General features: G+C 45.0%; 1 protein-coding gene across 3 annotated transcripts in view; it reads left to right on the forward strand.

Annotated features, from left to right (window-relative positions):
- The window catches only part of LETM1 (leucine zipper and EF-hand containing transmembrane protein 1), a 251,235-nt gene that overhangs the window by 97,271 nt on the left and 133,763 nt on the right, over positions 1–20,201 (forward strand). For all 3 annotated transcript variants that reach the window (XM_033950993.1, XM_033951002.1, XM_033950987.1), the window contains exons 5-6: positions 1,326–1,463; positions 16,454–16,657. In XM_033950993.1, coding sequence (XP_033806884.1) covers positions 1,326–1,463; positions 16,454–16,657 — 342 coding nt within the window. The remainder of the gene's footprint in view (positions 1–1,325; positions 1,464–16,453; positions 16,658–20,201) is intronic.

Below are 20,201 nucleotides of genomic sequence, written 5' to 3' on the forward strand. Positions count from 1 at the left end.
GACGGCAGCCTCTTAGGATCGCTACAGCACCGGTGATCCTCTTCAGGTTGCCCTAATTAGCTGAAGGTAAGACCAGGAGACCAGGGGGGAAGCCAGAGGACGCTACAAAGAAGGGAAGAGCATGCAGGCCTTGGGGGGGGGGGAGGCCCTGGTGTAGAAGTACACGGAGGGAGGGAGGGAGGGAAGGGGGGGTCCAAAGAGATGTGCATGTGCCAGACTGAGGGGGGTGAGTGGGGAAAATAAATAATGGATCTAAAAATAGAGGGGAGTGCGAGAGATGGTGGACAATGGGATTTAGGGAGGGAAGAAAAAGAAAGGGAGAGAAATTGGACTCAAGGAATGGTGTGGGGGGATAGAGATATTGGATAGGAGGTTAGTTGGGAAGAGAAAGGGAGAGATGGTGGACCCTGGGGTGGTGGGGAAGGAGGGAGAGATGATGGATGAAAGGGTAGTTGAGAAAAGGAGAGATGGTGGATCTGGGGATGGTGAGGTCCATCGCTGCAGGGATGGAGACAAAAAAAAGGAAAGATGCCAGATCTCAGGGGGAGGAAAGGGAAACAGAAAGGGAGGACAGAGATGGAAGATGGATGGTTAGCACGGAGAAAGAAAAAAACGACAAATGGGCAGGAGACCCTGGCAAGTGAGTTATCAGAAGACGTTTGTCCCAGAGCCTGGGACGAACATGATTTGAATAATGACCAGACAACAAAAGGTAAAAAAAAAAATTATTTTCTGTTTTGTGATTACAATATGTCAAGATTTGAAATGTGTATCCTGCCAGAGCTGGTATTAGACCGCAAACGTGAGCTAGGATTTAACAAAGAGAGGAAAAGTCAAACCCACCAGGATGTTTGAAAAAAGCACCCAATTGGGCAAGAAAATCGAATTGAAAAATCGATTCAATAGGCTGAATTGAATCAAATTTTTTTTCCTGAATTGGGCAGCACTAGTAGGTACACTTTGGAAAGGGAAACTATCATGTGTACCTGACATCCTGGTTGTTCTTGTAGAAAACCGTGATTACCTGTAATGGGTGTTCTCCATGAACAGCAGATTAGTATACCACAAAGACTTTCCAGCCTTCTAGAGTTGGCATTTCTGTTAGTCTGTATATAAGACTGAGGATGTCTGTATGACAATAACTGTATAGGATGTCTCAAACGTGCTTAAAAATTACTCTAAGCTTTTCTAAACAGCTGTAAAAATTGCTCATTACTTGTGTAAGTGATTATCCTTCTGTCCACAGAAAAGACATATTTCAAGTAAGCAGCTTGATTTTCTTGAAAGAACATTTAACAGCAAAAAAATAAAATTATATTTTTTAGGAAGAGAGGCTGAAGAAAGAATTAAGAGTAAAACTTGAAATGGCAAAATTTCTTCAAGATACTATTGAGGAGATGGCTTTAAGAAATAAAGTTGCAAAAGGAGATGCCACTGTGGAATTTGCAAATTTTTTTCAAAAGGTAATTCTAATTGAATCTGCGTACAAATAAATAGTTGCTTTAAAGTAAAATAATTATTATATATGTATAAGATGTTTGTCATGATAATGGATTAGAGATATATTTGGTTAATATTCTGTTTGACATCACTATTATATTTCATTCATAAAGTTCAAGCTGGCACCTGGAATGTATCTAGGATAGGCCTTGACAAATTTTCATTAAATACAGGAGCCAGCTGAAAAACTTAGGAGCCAGTGTCTAAATCTTTTCTTACTTCTCCTTTCCCATTCTTCCAACAATGTGTCCAATGAAGTTTGGGGAGGAGATACTTGGAATCTCCTCCCAGATTAGCAGTAGCTCCTTTAGAAATTGACTTAAGATATTTGTTTTCATTTTGTGCCTGTGTGCAAAGAAACTTAATAAATCAATTCCTTATGATGCCACTTTTAATTTGTTGCAGAAGTCAATAGTCTCCCTTCCCAAAGCATGCTGTCAGCTGTGTGACAGTATCCTATAGCAGTGGTCGGCAAACTGCGGCTCACGAGCTGCATGTGGCTCTTTAGCCACTTGAGTGCGGCTCTGCTACAGAATGCGGCCCAACAAGAAGTTTTGTGTGGCCCAGCTGAACATTTAAAAAGAAGAAGGGTGAGAAAGAAGGCAAGATTTGAGTGGACAGAGGCAAAAAAGAAAAGATAAAGTTAAGAAAGCTGAAAGGGAAAAATCAATACGTTAGAGACAAGCATAAGGAGGAAATGGAACAAGACAGGAGAAAAAAAATGAACAGTAGACAAGATTAGTTGAAGATAGACAAAAAGCAAAAAGAGAAACTGGGACCAAGATGATGTAAAACCAAAATATCCAGACAACAAAGTAGAAAAAATTGTTTTATTTTGAATTTATTAACTAGAATATGTTAGCTTTGGGATATGTGCATCACAATTATTTTTGTATTCAGTGGTGTAGTCATATATAGCTGATTTAGGGGAGAGACTGGAGCCCAAAATTAGTGGATGGGCACCAAATTTTCTCCCCGCCTGAGTGCAATTTACAAATACTTGAACTATTGGGGATTCCCAAGCCCTGCCACCTGAAGACATCTTCCTTCAGTCTGGCAACCCAAAATCTCCAAGCTTTGCAGCCAATGGCAATATCCTCAAGCTGCCACTGCTTTCATGCATGCATGAAAGCCAATGTGGGGGGGGGGGGGGCAGGGAGGAGGGAAGGCAGCAGGTCTGCAATATTGCTGCCAGCTGCAGAACTTGGGAAGTTGGAAGGGAGGAGGAGGCTGTCAGTTGGTGAGGCTTGGGGATCCCTACTAGCTACAGCAGGGGCGATGTTCAAAAAAGCAGTAATATTTACCCTGACTGAACGATCCTCCACATGCGCCGCTGACGCAGCATCCCCACTCTGATGAGGCCATTGTTCACATTAAATGCGTGTTTTGTCATATTTTTATTTTAATGTAAAAAATATTTTTTAGAAACATAGAAACATAGAAATAGACGGCAGATAAGGGCCCACGGCCCATCTAGTCTGCCCACCTTAATGTCCCTTCCCTTACCTTTGCCCTGTGAATAGATCCCATATGCCGATCCCATTTGGCCTTAAAATCAGGCACGCTGCTGGCCTCAATCACCTGTAGTGGAAGACTATTCCAGTGATCAACCACTCTTTCAGTGAAAAAGAATTTCCTGGTGTCACCTCGTAGTTTCCCGCCCCTGATTTTCAACGGATGCCCTCTTGTTGTCGTGGGACCCTTGAAAAAGAAGATATCTTCCTCCGCCTCGATGCGGCCCGTAAGATACTTGAACGTCTCGATCATGTCCCCCCTCTCTCTGCGCTCCTCGAGCGAGTATAGCTGTAATTTGTCAAGCCGTTTTTCGTATGGTAGATCCTTCAGTCCCGAGACCATCCGGGTGGCCATTCTTTGCACCGACTCCAGTCTCAGCACCTCCTTGCGATAATGCGGCCTCCAGAATTGCACACAGTATTCCAGGTGGGGCCTCACCATGGATCTATACAATGGCATAATGACTTCCGCCTTACGACTGACGAAACCCCTTCGTATGCAGCCCATGATTTGTCTTGCCTTGGACGAAGCCTGCTCCACTTGATTGGCAGACTTCATGTCCTCACTGACCCCCCAAGTCTCATTCTGCTACCGTTTTTGCTAGGATCTCGCCATTAAGGGTATAAGACTTGCATGGATTCTGGCTGCCCAGGTGCATAACTTTGCATTTTTTGGCATTGAAGTTGAGTTGCCATGTCCTAGACCATCGCTCCAGTAGGAGTAGGTCGTGCATCATGTTGTCGGGCACTGAATCTTCGTCTGTTGTGCATTTGCCCACTACATTACTCAGTTTGGCGTCATCGGCGAATAATGTTATTTTACCTCGAAGCCCTTCTGCCAAGTCTCTTATAAAGATGTTGAATAGGATTGGGCCCAAGACTGAGCCCTGTGGTACTCCACTAATCACCTTCGTCATTTCGGAGGGGGTGCCGTTCACCACCACCCTTTGGAGCCTACCTCCAAGCCAGCTCCCAACCCATTTCGTCAATGTGTTACCTAATCCTATAGAACTCATCTTGCTCAGTAACCTGCGGTGTGGTACGCTATCGAATGCTTTGCTAAAGTCCAGGTACACGATGTCCAGGGACTCCCCAATATCCAGCTTCCCCGTTACCCAGTCAAAGAAGCTGATCAGGTTGGATTGGCAGGATCTCCCCTTAATAAATCCATGTTGTCGGGGATCCCGTAGATTCTCCTCATCCAGGATCTTATCTAATTGGTGTTTGATTAGAGTTTCCATTAGTTTGCTCACTATCGATGTTAGACTCACTGGTCTGTAGTTTGCTGTCTCCATCTTTGAGCCTTTCTTGTGGAGTGGAATGACGTTAGCCGTCCTCCAGTCCAACGGGACGCTGCCTGTACTAAGGGAGAGGTTGAAGAGCGCAGACAGTGGCTCCGCCAAGACATCACTCAGCTCCCTAAGCACCCTGGGGTGCAGGTTGTCCGGCCCCATTGCTTTGTTAACCTTGAGCTTTGACAGCTCACCGTAGACACTGCTGGGCGTAAACTCAAAGTTACTAAACGGGTCAACTGAGCCAACCCTTGTCTGTAGCTGAGGGCCGAGCCCTGGCGCTTCTCGGGTGAAGACTGAGCAGAAGTATTCATTTAATAGTTGGGCTTTTTCCGCATCCTTTTCCACATAGTCTCCGTCTGGTTTCCTAAGACGTACAATCCCGCCTGAGTTTTTTCTTCTATCACTGATATATCTGAAGAAGGATTTATCTCCCTTCTGGATGTTCTTTGCTAGAGACTCCTCCATGAGGAATTTAGCCTCCCTGACTGCTGTTTTGACGGCTTTTGATTTGGCCAGGTAGTCTGCTCTAGAGTCCTGCTTCCCTGATTGTTTGTAAGAGATGAATGCTTTTTTCTTCTCCTTGATCAGGTCTGAGATCTCCGCAGTAAACCACTGTGGCTTCTTGTTCCTTCGCCGTTTACTTACTGATTTTACATAGCGGTTTGTTGCTTCTTGTATGGTTGCTTTCAAAGTCGACCACATGTCTTCCACGTTATCGGTTTCTTCTTGGCTTTGTAGCGCCTGGTGAACGAAGTCTCCCATTTCTTTGAAATTTGTGTCCTTGAATTTGAGGACTTTGGTTAGTGTAGTAGATGTAGTGAAACCTTTCCTGATATTGAACCATACCATGTTGTGGTCACTGGAGGCCAATGTGTCGCCCACCGAGACCTCTGTGACACTTTCTCCATTGGTAAGTATCAGGTCCAGTATTGCCTGATCCCTTGTCGGTTCCAACACCAGTTGCCTGAGGCTTGCTCCTTTCATAGAGTTTAATAGCCTCCTGCTGCTGCCGGAAGCAGAGGTAAGTGTAACCCAATCCACATCAGGCATGTTGAAGTCACCTAGCAATACTGTGTCCCCACGCAAGGTGATATTTTCTATATCTTCGATTATTTCCATATCCAGGTCATCCTGTTGTCTTGGGGGTCTGTAAATTACACCAAGATACAAGCATTTGTCCTTCCCTCTGGCCAAATTAACCCAAAGGGATTCCCCAGTATACTGGACATCTGAGATTCTCGTGACCTTAATGTCATCTTTAGTATATAATGCTACACCCCCTCCCTTCCTACCCTCTCTGTCCCGGCGAAGCAAGTTGTAACCCGGTATGACCATGTCCCACCCGTGGGAGTCTGTGAGCCAGGTTTCGGATATCGCCACCACATCCAGGTCGGCATTCCTTATTTCTGTTTCCAATTCCAGGATCTTGTTTCCTAAACTGTGTGCGTTGACGTACATAGCCCTCCATGTTATATTTTTGTTATGTCTCAGTGGGGATATTCCTGTTTGAGCTATTTGAACACCTTTAGCATTGTTTGTGTTATTTGTGCTTTCCTGAGGCTCAGAACCACAATGTGTACTCCCCATATACCCAGAACTACAGTGTGTACTCCCCCTAGACCCGGAATTACAATGTGACCCATAAATATGATGTGACCCTACTCCCCACTCAAAAGTGTGTGCACTCACCCCTGACTCAGAATTTTGGTGTCTACTTTCCTCAGCCTCATAAATGTATTGGCATTTTAGTTCACCTGGTATGTTGTTTGTGCCTGTACCCTCCCCCGACTTACCTAGTTTAAAGCCCTGTGGAGTAGGCGGGCTAGGCGGTGTCCAAGGACATTCTTCCCTCTTCTGGTTAGGTGTAGCCCGTCGTGTCCCTGTAGTCCTTGCAATGCTTCTCCATGGTGCAGAAACCCGAAGTTCATCTCCTTGCACCATCCTCGCAGCCAGTCGTTCGCCCTTTGTATTCGATCCTCTCTGGCTCTGCCCTTGCCCCTCACTGGGAGAATCGAGGAGAAGACTACCTGCGCATCCATCCTCCTCAGCTTCTCCCCCAGGGCCCTGAAGTCTTCAGGTATGCTGTCCGGGCTGCTCCTTGCGGTGTCGTTGGTTCCGACGTGGATTAGAACCATGGGGAAGTGGTTTCGGGGCTTGATGAGTCTGTCAATGCAAGCAGTGACATCCCGGATCCTGGCCCCTGGCAAACAGCAGACCTCTCTTGATTGTAGGTCTGGTCTGCAGATTGGTCCCTCGGTGCCCCTCAGCAGCGAATCTCCGATGACCACCACTCTGCGCTTCTTAGGGGTGGGCTGTACTGTTGATTCCGGAGTTGGAACCATCTGCTGAACAACTACTTGTAGCTCTTTCTCCGGACCTTCCTGTAGCAGCTGATATCTGTTCCTCAGGGCGATATGAGGTGTCGATGTTGAGCTGTCCTGTATGGGGGAAAAAGAGACAGAGTTAGGTCCTCTGCATTTTCTTGTGGAGGAAGTCACCAACTGCCAGGAGTCAGCGTCTCCAACCACTTCCTGCATTCCGGTAGTTTGTCTCAAGGCGGCCGTTTTGGATGCTATGGGTGTTCCCAGGGTGGTCTTGTCAGGTTCCTGTTCAGCGATCTGAGACAGCTCCTGGATGACTCCATCGATGAAGGTCTCGTCGTCTCGGATGCTCCTTAAGCGCTGAACCTCCTCTCTCAGGCTCTTTAGCTCCATCAAAAGGCTTTCGTCCGGTTGAACCATTACTTCTGTCTGCGTTGAGACTGTAGACATCTTTGAGGGGATGGCCTCGGTCTGTACAGAGACCTCTGCCCTCCGTCCTGGTTCTCCTTCCATCTGTACTCGGACCATAGCCATCCCCTGGGTGCTCTCGGTGACTGAACTGCCTGTTTTGATTGAAGTCTTGCTGCTTCTAGTCCTACCTGCCATTACAAAGGTTTATTGTTATTATTTCTTAATTTTAAATTTTTTTTTTTTTTTTAGGATGTTTGTTAGGGTGGGGGCTGTTAGGTGTTGGTCAGTAAGTGTTGAGGGAGGGATAGAGGTAGTTAGTTAGTTCTTGGTCTGAGGGATGGAGTATTTAGTTAGTAGTAGTAGTTAGTTAGTTAACAGTTAGTTAATTGTCAGTTAAGAACGTCTGTTTGTTAGTGTGCCTGTTTAGTGAGAAAGATTTAGTAGCTTGTTGGTGAGATAGAAAGTTGTAAGATTGAGAGTTAAAGACTTGGTAGAACGCTAAAGAAAGACTGAAGATAATTGATTAGTTAGCTAGTCTTATAAGTTGGGAGTCCGGCTATAGTTGATAGCCCTTTCTTGATGCCCTTCTTGAGGCACTCTCGCTAAGGCGAGCGCCGAACGGCTGCGCGCCGTTGGCTCGTCCCCTTTTATGGGGGGAGTTTGGCTGGTGATGTCAGGGGTGGGCGGAGTTAGCTCTCGCCTCTTCCCCTGCTAGCACCGCCTTCTCTGCTCCTCTCTCTGCTTCTTCCTGCTAGCACACTCTCCGCTCACTGTTCTGCCATGTGCTCAGAACTCTGCTACCATGTGCTCAGGACTAGGCACAGCTCCTACAGTCTCCCTTCGGCTGGCCTTGCACTGTGAACTCTCTGCTGTTGGCTCGTCCCCTTTTATGGGGGGAGTTTGGCTGGTGATGTCAGGGGTGGGCGGAGTTAGCTCTCGCCTCTTCCCCTGCTAGCACCGCCTTCTCTGCTCCTCTCTCTGCTTCTTCCTGCTAGCACACTTTCCGCTCACTGTTCTGCCATGTGCTCAGAACTCTGCTACCATGTGCTCAGGACTAGGCACAGCTCCTACAGTCTCCCTTCGGCTGGCCTTGCACTGGCCTTGTCAATAAGATTATTATGATGATGATGATATCTGGTTTTATTTAATGTTAGTAGCTAGTTTAAACCGACTCCTAAAAACATGGTTCTTGAAAAGAAATTTGGCTCTCAAAAGAAATCTTAAGCGTTGTACTGCTGATCTTTGGCTCTTTTGACTAATGCCCTATAGATAAGTGAAGCAGAGAGGCAATGGCCTCTTTATTTATTAACCACCTTTTCTTGTATAATGTCGCTGTATTCCTGGACAAGAGGGTAGTCAATCCTATTGCAAGATCTCTTGTAGGAAGCTTCATTTACATATTTTTGATTATCCCAGGACAAGCAGGCAGTATATTCTTACGAATGGGTGATGTCACCTAAGGAGCCCCGGTACGGACCTCTTCAAAAACTTTAGAAGGTTCGCGATAGCCCGCACTGCGCATGAGCGAGTGCCTTCCCGTCCGACATAGGCACGTGATCCCTTCAGTTTCTTAGTCTTTGCGGAGCTAAGAAGTTGCGTCTCAACAACCGTTGAGGTATTTTTCTCTTTTGCTGCCTTCCCACTCTCATGGAGTGACTTTTAGTCACTTTTTTCTTTCTTATTTTATTTTTTTCTTCGTTAGTATAAAAAACCCAACAACCCGAAAACGTCAAATTTCGTTTTTTCCCTGTCTCACGGGTTCTGGCCGGTGGGGCCTCTCGTACTACCTTGGCCTCTACTTTCAATTTTGCTGATGCCATCTTTCCGTCAATATCATGCCTGCAGGTGGGGTTTAAAAAGTGTGGTCGTGTGCTCGGGCCATTTCGGTCACAGATCCGCACCACTGGTGTCTCCAGTGCCTAGGGCCTGAGCACCGCCCGGAGACTTGTACCCGGTGATGTTCTCTTCAGAAACGGACATTAAAAAATCATTTTCTTCAAAAGAAAATTCTCTTCAATGCCATTATGGAAGGAGAATCGGCACAGTTAACAACTACATTGGTGCCGACCAAGACGACACCACAGTCTTCGATGCTGGTTGAATCATCTCCAGTGTCACAACCTTCTATAGCTAAGCTGGCTAAGAAGCCTCCTACCGACTCCAGGACTAAGGTCAAACAGGCATTGAGTCAAGTCTTGCCGATCTTAAAGAAGTCCTGTAAGCGCACGGTACCAATTTTAGTGAGGGCATCGACATTGGACTCCTCATCGCTGGACCAGAGCGCAGCACCAGTGGTACCGGCTAAAAAGCAAATGGTACCGGTGCTCTCTTTGAAGCAAAAAATAGACAATTTGCTTTGGGAGGAATTGGGGGAACATTTTCAAATGCTGGTTCCAACCTAACTCATACCACTCTCAACACCGCTTCTTCAATCCCGTTGACAACGGCTTTTCCAATGACAGTTCAGTCTCAGCCTGTAGTGGTACTGACTAAACCACATATTGCTTCGGTACGCAGGACATTGACAAGAGAGTCAATATCCCTTCCACAACAGCAACTGTCCTCTGCTCAGTCTTCTCTTTAGGCAACACCGGTGCGGTCTCGCAAGGTCTCTCGCAAGCTCAAGAACCTGGAGCCCTCGACATCTTCCTTCTATTCAAGATTTGGACTTGTTGGGAGACTCGGACCAGGAACCATTTACATTTGATGAAGAAGACTCAGTTACTTCAGCTTCTCCTCAACATCCCACTCCAACTCCTGCGTTACCAGAAAGATCATCTTTCTCTAGATTTCTCAGGAAGATGGCAGAGGACCTCTCCATTCCTTTACAAGCTGATTCCAAGTACAGTAAATAATTCTTGGAAACTTTGGACTATGAACATCCTCCTCAGGAGATGCTATGGCTTCCTCTTCACGACATCTTACGTAAGACTTTTTATAAAAACCTAGAAACCCTGCTTTCCATCCCTGTGGCTCCCAGAAAGCTGGACTCATTATACAACTTTCTCATGAGTCCCTTGTGGTTAAGTCAGCCTTGAAGAAGTCGGCAGGTAGCAGTGTTTATGCTTCTGTTCCTCCTACCAGAGACGGTAAGACGATGGATAAGTTCAGAAAACGCCTCTTCCAAAATGCTATGCTAGCGAACCGAGCAGGGAATTATATTTTCTATTTTTCCTGCTACCTTAAACATCTGGTAAAGCAATTTTCATCTTTCCAAAAATATATACCCTCAAGAAAAACTCCAGCTTTTGAAACTCTTGTGGCTTCTGTTCTACAACTAAGAAAATGTATAGTTTGCTCACAATATATAGTAACTCACAATCAGCAGCCATGTCGGTGGCTATGTGCCGTTTTTGGCTCAGGGTCTCTGAGCTTGACGTTAACCATGAGGACCGGTTGGTTAATGCTCCATGCTTGGGGGACAAACTTTTTGGAGCATCTATGGATACTGCTACCCAAAAATTGTCCACCCATGAAACCAGGTGGGATGTCTTAGTCAAACCTAAGAAAAATTCTCAGCCTCCTCGTGTTTTTAAGCCTGGTTCTTATTATCAGCGCAGATTTTCTGCCAAGCCTGCTCCTCCTGCTCCTCAGCCTAGGAAGCAAAAACAGCAGCAACGTCAACAGCAACCTAAACAATGGGCTGCTCAGCTGAAACCCTCGCAGCCTTTTTGACATGTTCCTCAAGAGCATAGCCACAATTCCCATTCTTTAGTCAATCGGAGGATGACTCCAACATTATATCACTCATTGGGAACTTATCAAGACCAATATTTGGGTATTGTCCATCATTCATCAGGGTTACACTCTCCATTTCCACCATCTGCCTCCAGGAGAGTCCGTTTCAAGTCCTGCACAGTTCTCCCTTCTTCTCCAGGAGGTTCAATCCCCTCTCCTGCTGAATGCCATCGAGGAAGTTTCCCTCTCTCAGCAGGGGCAGGGATTCTATTCCCGTTACTTCTTGGTTTCCAAGAAGATGGGAAGACTGCAACCTATTTTGGATCTCGGAGCTCTCAACAAATTTCTAGTCAAGGAGAAATTCTGGATGCTCTCCCTGGCTTCTTTTTATCCTCTGCTAGATCAAAACGACTGGCTATGGTCTCTAGATCTCAAAGAAGCCTATACCCACATACAAATTCATCAGGCTTCCCAGAAATATATTTGCTTTCGAAGTTTGTTATTATTAATGGTTGTATTCTGTATTATTGCCTTTTGAGATTTGTTATGGGAAAGAAGTTTTTTACATGCTATGCCTATTGATGGTTACGGATGCTTGGGTAAGGAGCTATACTGAAGATACAGGAGGAGTGCCAGCCAATAGGACCACCTGTTAATCAGTTTCTCTATCTCCGCCTGCTGGTAGATGTATGCTTTCCCATTGGTCTCTGGATTCATCTGGTGTGTCTAAAGGAAAGAAAATTAACAGGTAAGAACATAATTTTTCTTTTGGTTGATTGAGAGTATGTTAGAAACCTTGTTTAACACAGATCTCAGTTCCCTCACCCCACCCCCAAAGCATCAGCGTGGCAGCAGTCCTGAGTTACAAAGCCCCCTCCCTCAATCCCGAAGCAGCAGAAGCAAGCAGTGGTCCTGTGCCATGAATCCCTTCATTCCCTCCCTTCCTTACCTGAAATGGCAGCCAGTCAGCAGGAGGCAGTGCTCAAAACAGGCTGCTCGCGGCCAGACCTGGCATGGCCTTTCTTCTGAAGCGTCATTCCAACCCATCAGAGGAAAGACTTTTCTGGTGTGGTTATTGCCACTCTTCTCAAGTCTAAGAAGTACATTACATTAGTGATTTCTATTCTTCCATAACCTTGCGGTTCAATGCGGATTACATAAGAATTGATGATATTAAGAAATAGATAAGGATTAGTTTGAAATTTTCTAATTTGCTAAGGAATAGATAGTATTGCAGGTGAAGCTTGGGACAGATCTGGTTGTGTTATATAGGTTTTATGTATTTTTTGAAGAGTAGGGTTTTATTTCTTTTTTGAAGGTTTTGTAGTTTGTGGTCGAAATCAGCAGATTGGTGAGTTGGATGCTCTGGTGGCCAGTAGGTAGTCATACAGTTTTCTTCATTTGATATTTTTGGTTGGTGGATGTGTGAATAGTGTGTGGGTTCTTCTGTGTCTGGTTGAGGTGAATTGAGTTAGTCGGTTGTTCCAGTAGGTAGTGGAATTTGAAGTGTACTCTGGCTTGTATTGGGAGCCAGTGTGAGTCATGGTATGCCTCTGTGATGTGATCGTATTTTTTCAGAGAATTGATGAATCTTAGGGCTGTATTCTGTATTGTTTGTAGTTGTTTTATCGTGGTCGCAGGGCAGGGGAGATATAGTATGTTGCAGTAGTCTGTTAGGCCTAGGATTAGACATTGTACCAAGAGTTGGAATTGTTTTCTGTCGAAGAATTTTCGAACTTGTCTTAGGTTTCTCATAGTTGCAAATGAAGTTTTTATTATTTTGTTGATTTGTGGTTGCATGATACAGTCTCTGTCTATCAGTACTCCAAGGAGTTTTAGCGTGGGTTGAATGGGGTATGATATCGAGTTTATTACTAGGTTTATTACTAGGGTTTTGCTGTTTTCTAGGAGGATGAAGTTTGTTTTGTCAGGGTTAAGTTTTTAGTTTGTGTTCTGTCATCCATGTTGCTATTGTTTCAAGTGTATTGTGCCTACCATGGAGGGCGCTGGTTGGTCGAAGGGGAGGAGAATGGTGATGTCATCTGCATAGCTGTTGGAGATTAGGCCTTGTTTATCTAAGCAGGAGTTGAGGGATGCAATGTATAGGTTGAAGAGTGTGGGTGACAGAGGTGATCCTTGGGGTACTCTGCAGGGTTTGGACCATGGTTCTGATTTTTCTTTGTTTGTTTTAACTCTGTAAGTTCTGGATTGTAGGAATCGTTTAAACCATGATAGTACCTTGCCTGTGATTCCTATTGAGTCTAGTGTTTATAAAAGGATGTCATTGTCTACCAGGTTGAAGGCTGCGGAGAGGTCTAGTTGTATGATCAGCATTTTCTTGCATGTGCTGAGGTGTCGTTTTGAGGGGTCTAGCGGTGTCTGAGTGTTCCTGGTAGGGTCTCAGTGCTGTAGTTGGTTCTGAAACCAGACTGAGTGGGATGGAGTAAGTTGTGGTTTTCTAGGTATAAGGTTAGGGCTTTAGCTACGATGCCTTCCATTAGCTTGACATAATGTAGGATTGAGGCTATGGGTCTGTAGTTGGATGGTTGGTCTGTTGCTCCTTTGGGGTCTTTTAGGATCGGAGTTATGATGATTTTGCTGAGGTCTTGTGAGGAAAGGCCATCTGTGAGTAACGTTTGTATCCATTGTAAGAGCAGGGTGCGAAATAGTGTACTGGAGGTTTTCAATAGGTATAGGGGGCAGTGGTTAAGGTCACATGCTCCGTGGCTGTACTATTATATAGTTTGTTGAGGTCTGACCATTGTATGGGACCAGGTTCTGTCTGCTGCAACTGATTCTTTCTCTGTGGGGGGAGTTGAAATCTCTTCTAGGTGCGTAGGTGTTCCATTGAACGTGACTCTGATAGTTGCAATCTTGTTTTTGAAGAATGCAGCTAAAAGGGTGGCTGAGGGATGGGGGGAGTTGTTATTGGTCAGGTAGGGTGTGGTGTCTGTGGGTTCTTTTAGTAACTGGAATAGCTTTTTTGGGATCCTTCTCCTATTTGCTTTGTGTAGTATATCTTTCTTTTAGTTTTTGTTTGTATACAGTTTCTGCTTACGCTAAGGTGTGGAAAGCTTTCCAACATTCGTGCTCTCAGGACCAGGTGGAGCCTTTCTTCAGGCTGGTCTTGATAAAGGTCTCACTATTACCTCTCTGGGGCTGACACAAGCAGCCTGTTTTTGAACGCTGCCTCCTGCTGACCGGCTACCGCTTTGGGTAAGGAAGGGAGTGAGCAAGGTGATTTGTGACTCAGGACCACCACCTGCTTCTGCTGCTTCGGGGCTTGAAGGAGGGGGGCTTTGTGGCTCAGGACCGCTGGTGCTTCAGGTCAGGATGGAGGTATGGTTCACGGCTCAGGACTCCACTGCTTCTAGTGCTTCGGGCCCGGCTTGAGGGAGGGAGAGAGGTTTGTGGCTCGGAACCGCTGCCACTGATGATTGGGGGACTTTTTATTCCCCTCGGCTATATTTTTGCTGGTTGAGTGAGAGTGCTGGTTAACCAAGACCCAACGGGCTCACAATCTGACTGTGGTACCTGGAGCAAGCCACCTCCTCCACTCTGCTCTTTTGTTTCACCTATCATCTTAGCCTGGGACCCAATTAGTTTCTCTCTCAAACCCCTTCCCACATCCTTCATTCAGTCAGTCTGTCTCTCAGACCTTTCCCACAACTTTCATTAATTCTGTCTTAAGCCCCTCTCCAGCCTCCCCCCAGTCTCTCTCTGCTCTTGCCTTCTTATTCACAGTTGCTTGGAACAGCTTCTGCTCTCTATATACTTGAGCTGCATAGTGCAGGAGATTGGAAAGTCTCATGGAATTTGCACTGCGTGACTCATCTATTCCGAGGGCCCGATCGTCATGCAGGGGAGAGAAACTGTTTCTGGCAGTGGTTTAAAAAAATTGAGGGGTTATGAAATCCAGGCACCAGGACGCAATTTCTAGATGCCAAGGCAACCTGGATCCCAGGATTTATCAAGACCTGAGCTAGGAAATTGCTCTATGTGCATTCTGAGTACTTTTATAAGAGAAGAGAGGAAGTTATTTACTGAAAGAACTCAAACATGAAATTGCTAATCTGCTGTTCTGTAACCTGTCATTAAAATTGTCTGTAGTATGTAACAGTTGTGTACCTCGTGTTATATTTCAATAAAGAAAAAAAAATTGTCTCTAGTGCTTGAAGATTGGAGGGTGGCAATGTAACGCCAATTTTTAAAAAGGGTTTCCAAATTTGTTGAAATGCCTATCATAAATTCTAAGCGTTTTACAATATTAAAAGCAAGGGGGAGAGACTTACAAAGGCATATCAACAAGACAGATTATGGACTGGACATGAAAACAATGGGTAAGTGATCCAGGTAATTACAGACTGATAAGCCTGACTTCATTGCTGGGCAAAATAGTGGAAACTACCGTATTTTTCGCTCCATAAGATATACTTTTTTTCCACCCAAAAGTGGGTGGAAATCTTGGTGCATCTTATAGAGTGAAGGTACAGTTTTAAAACACCCGTCCACCATTGCTGCAACTTTTAAAATGCCCGCCCCCGCCGCCGTCATTGCCGTTGTAGTACCTGGTGATCCAGTGTGTATCCCTCCCTCACTAGCGGTGCACAGGTCAGGAACGTGGATGTCAGGAGCAGGACTCGTGAGAACTGACAGTAGCCATTTAGAAAATTGCATGGGGCCAGGCGGGAGCACGGAACGCTCACGTCTGACATCCGTGCTCCTGACCTGTGCACCACTAGTGAGGGAGGGATACACGTTGGACCACCAGATACGAGGGGTTGGTCTAAAATTACTTGGGGGGATGATTTAAAAGTACTGGGGGGGTATGGGTGGATGATTTAGAGGTACTAGGGGGTACGGGGGGATGATTTAAAAGGTACTGGGGGGGTATAAAATTTGTTGGCTGGGATGGATCCCTCCTGTCCCGGCCTACCACTAGACCACAAGAGGAGGCCAGGGTACAGGGCAGGACGGTGGGACAGGGTACAGAGCTTGGCAGGGAGAGAGGCTGGCTGCATAGCCTGGTAGGGCAGGGAGGGGGCTGGGTGCAGAGCCTGGCAGAGAGGGGGGACAGGGTGCAGAGACTGGCAAGGAGTGTGGGGTTGGGTGCAAAGTCTGGCAGGGAGTGAGGGGGCCTGGGTGCAGAGCCTGGTATATATTAGTATACAATTTGGTTCAGAATGTTTTTTTTCTTGTTTTCCTCCTCTAAATCTAGGGTGCATCTTATAGTGCAAAAAATATGGTATTATAAAAAATAAAATTATGGAATATGTAGAGAAACATGGTTTAATGGAACAGAGTAAGCATGGTTTCAGTCAAGTAAAGTCTTGCCTCACTGATTTGCTTCATTTCTTTGAAAGCGTGGAGTAATGTAGTCTATCTAGATTTTCAGAAAGCTTTCAACAAGGTTCTTAATGGGGAGACTCCTGAGAAAATTAGTGTCATGGGAAGATAACCAAAATATCTGGAAAAGTTGAGAGGCTGGTTGGGTAGTCAGGAAAGCAAAGAGCCCTTTCAATCCCTATGGGCGTTGGAGCATTTAACATGTTGACCTGCGTTATCGGACTTAGTAAAAGAGGGGGTAATGGTCTATTAATGGATGACATATTTCATAATTTATTTTTCATGCTATAAAACTGTCATTGGTGTGTTTGTGTGTATCTGTTCTTTTGATGCAATTTTGCTTTCAATTATCTTTTTTTTTTTTTTTTTTTAATATATATATATGTAGATCAGAACATCTGGAGAAAGGCCCACTAATGAGGAGATCATGCGTTTTTCCAAACTCTTTGAAGATGAACTGACTTTGGATAATCTTACCAGGCCTCAGCTGGTGGCACTCTGCAGGCTGTTGGAACTCCAGTCAATTGGCACAAATAACTTTCTGCGCTTTCAGCTAACCATGAAGTTGAGATCTATAAAAGCGGATGACAAAGTAATCAGTTTTTGACCCTTTAAAAAAATCTGTAACGGTATTATAGCTGTCCATTTTTTTACTTCTTCAGTCAAACATTCTCACTTACTGCTTTTTTTTTAAACTTTGAAATATGATAATCTAACAATGATTATAATCAAATATTAAATGGGTAATTATGTATAATGCAGGCAGAGAACCCTCAGCTTGATTCCCTGCTTAGCCTCCTAATCTTTGGGTTGCTGGAAGTGGTGACAGAGTAGCAAACAGTCTCTGTGGAGATAAATCCAAATATGCTCTAGTTTTGATCCTTAGTGGCCAGTCAGAGAAAAACTGTTGACGTCTGAATGGGATGTTATTGCAGTATATTTTTATGGATCAGGTATATGAAAGTGTTTTCTGGTGGGGAGAAGTAATTTTATAAACGACTTGAGGTATGTACAACAGTTAGACACTGAAACAGATGTTTGCTAAACTTTTCAGAGAGTAGATGTGTATTAAAGCTTATGCTCAGAATATATCACCTACTTTGATTTGATGTGTGTAGGCATTCCCAGGGGTGGAGAATAGGCAGAATGGGATCAGAAAGTTGTGATAGTGCTCATGTACAAAATCCTTAAGGATGTTGAGGTGAGAATGTGGAGTGAAATTCGTTCAGAACATTTTGCTCATATCTTACATCACTTCTTATCAGTTTTTCATGGACATGCAAGATTGCAGGCACTCTTCCTCAAGAGAAGGCTACATAGCTTTGTTTCCTAGCAGACAAAGGGAAGGAGCATATAAGACACTGAAGATTTTAAGATGGCATTGAGAGCTTCTGCTGTGGGCACTGGTGCCTGAAAATGCTCATAGCTCCAAGTCTCAGACTTTGAGGTATGAAGTGCAAAAAACGCTTGCTGAGGAGAGAATCTCTTTGGAGATGAGGTAAAGGAGTCTGCTTCTCTAATAGAGTAAAGTGATATCTTTAAATCCCTCTTTTAGTGTAAAAGCTCATTATTCTGCACAGATGGGTTTTCCCTTCCTACTAGCGGGTAGAGGTAGAAAAAAGACTGAACTTTGCCAGTGACATTACTGGATAAACTGTGGAACCCCTTTAGAAGATTCCAGTATTTTTCTCTTATTTCAGCAGGTAGTAAGTTTCTGTTTGGTGCCCCCCTATCCATAGCCTAGCTCCCTACTTTGCTGGTCATAGCCTTGCAGTATGGTTGTGTTGGTAGCCAATTTAAGATCAGCTTCTGTGGAGGAAATTTGTTTAGCTGCAACATGGATCTCTGTCTACATTTTGACATTTTACTGTTGTCTAGAAAGGGACTACTGACATGACAGTAGACTTGACCTGTCCATCCTCTAGAATCTTTTTGGGGATTAGAATCCAGTTCCATCCTCCTCCCATCTGCTCAGTTTATTCATTTCCAGGATGCTTTCAAAAATAAGAGGAAAGAAATATGAAAAAAGCTAGTGGGCACCAAAAATATGTTGGTGTCTGCCTGATGTAATACCTTTTTTGGGGTTTTCCCCTTTTTCTGGTAAAGACATCCTGTAGCTAGTGGTGTTCGTTTGTGAGGACTTGCTAACCTACTTGTCCCCAGAGAAGACAAAGTTACTTATCAATTGCAGGTGCTCTGTATGGACAATAGGATGCACATGCTCATGTACATACCCACCTCTCCTAAGTTGTATTCTACTCTAACCTTGAATATAGACTGAAGTGGTCCCTGCAGTGGTGATTCTCAAACACATCTTGACATTTTATAAGTCAGAAAAGCTTATTCTCATGCTGGGCTCTTGTCAATCACCTTAACCTTCTGTGAGGATTTGTATCCTATGTGCCATGGAGAACAACTTGGTTTTATTGACCAGGGCAGCTTCAAGGATATTGCTAAATATTTTGTTAAAGGAGAACTAGTCTATAAAAGAGTCTCAAACGGAGTCTTCAGCTTGGTTTACAGGAGACTTGAGCATCTTGTGTATAACCTACATATCTTGAGTAAGAGAGAAAGATTGACTGCCTGTAGAAATTCCACTTTGCTGTGACTTCTTTTCTTATTTGTAGAGACAAGAACAATTTGTGAAAATTATAAGGAGCCCTCTAGAGAATCCATTGTAATAATAGGCGGCCTTGCTAATGAACTCCTCTACTTCTTAGCAGGTTGTGGAGGCTTCTGGATTATCCTTCTCTTACAAATTTACTCTTGGTTGTGCTCTTTAACACATCGTTCTTTAGCGTCCTTCCAGACCGGCACAGAATGGATGGGTTTACGCCCCTCTGCCAGCAGGTGGAGACTGATACTGACTTTTGATTGCAGTACAAATGGGCTGTGCAGTCCCATCTACAATCAGTCTGTTCTCAGTCTCCAGCAGGTGGAGTGGTAAACTTGTGCAGTCTTTCCTTTGGTTAGTTAGAGCCTGTTGGATCCGATTAGTAACCTTTCTCTTGTCCCTTTTTGCTGTCCGGACAGAGCTTAGGGGACCCTCTCGAGGGTCCTACCAACCTTATGGGTGCCACACTCGAAAGGGTCAAGTCCCCTTCCCCCCATTTCTCCCACTTCTCCCAGTTTTATTGCTCTAGAGGAGCCTTAACTGTTCTTCTGGCCACCCTTTAGGCACAGACTTCAGTTAAGAGAGCCAGTGGGGTCTACTCTATCAGTCTTGCAGCTTGTGGGCTGTGAGTTTAAAAAAAAAAGGAAAATACCACAGACGAAAAAATAACAGGGCTTGAGGCTGGTGTTTTTTTTAATATAGCATTTTTGTTCGTAAGTTTCCTGCGCGTATGATATGAGCACTTGTAAAAAGCAGAAGTAGTGCGTTTTATGTGTGTACCAAGTGGTGGATGCGGCTGACGTTTTAGCTGCTTTGAGGCAGCGTCGGCTTTGGGTACTGGCGTGCAGGGTTCCCCTTCATGCATGCACCGCTCATTGGCAAGGAGCACGGGAGAAGCCTGGGCTTTCCCTGCTGCGCACGCCAAGGTTTCCTCCACCACTGGCGATCAGGAGGATATGATTTTGACCAGCATGGGCACTGGGGATTCCCTTTCCACTGTAGCAGCTGCTGCTTGCGGTTCTGATTTAGCAGCTGGGTCTAGTCAGGCCTCATTGCCACCTCTGCTTTTGGGAGACAGTTTTTTGGCAGGCTTTCCTTCAGTTTTGTCAGGAAGTGCCACCATTTTGCCCAAGGCCTCGGGCGACCTTCCTTCTGTTTTAGAAAGACAGGAACAGATCCTATCTGTTTCTTCTGCCCTTGCAGTGAGTTCTGTGATGCCGCTGACGGTTTTCTGCTCTGATTTTGTTTTAGCCTTGTGCAAGGCTTATTTACAGGCGGCTGGGGGTCTCTGGGTGTTTTGCGGGGTCTTTGCCTTCCACGGACGCCCCCGTTTAATCTTCTGCGGTATCTTCCTCCATCCAGTCTTCCTTTTTCTGGCTGATCCGGTTTTGCCGAATGAGGACTTGGAGCTTGGGGAGGAACCCCAATGATTTGGATGACAGATTTTTGGAGATGCCAGTTGGCGAGGATGCGTCGGTAGTGTGCATTTTTCACCGAAAAGAACTGCAGGAGCTCATTCTTC

Source organism: Geotrypetes seraphini, chromosome 1 (assembly GCF_902459505.1).
Source record: "Geotrypetes seraphini chromosome 1, aGeoSer1.1, whole genome shotgun sequence".
Classification (NCBI taxonomy): Eukaryota; Metazoa; Chordata; class Amphibia; order Gymnophiona; family Dermophiidae; genus Geotrypetes; species Geotrypetes seraphini.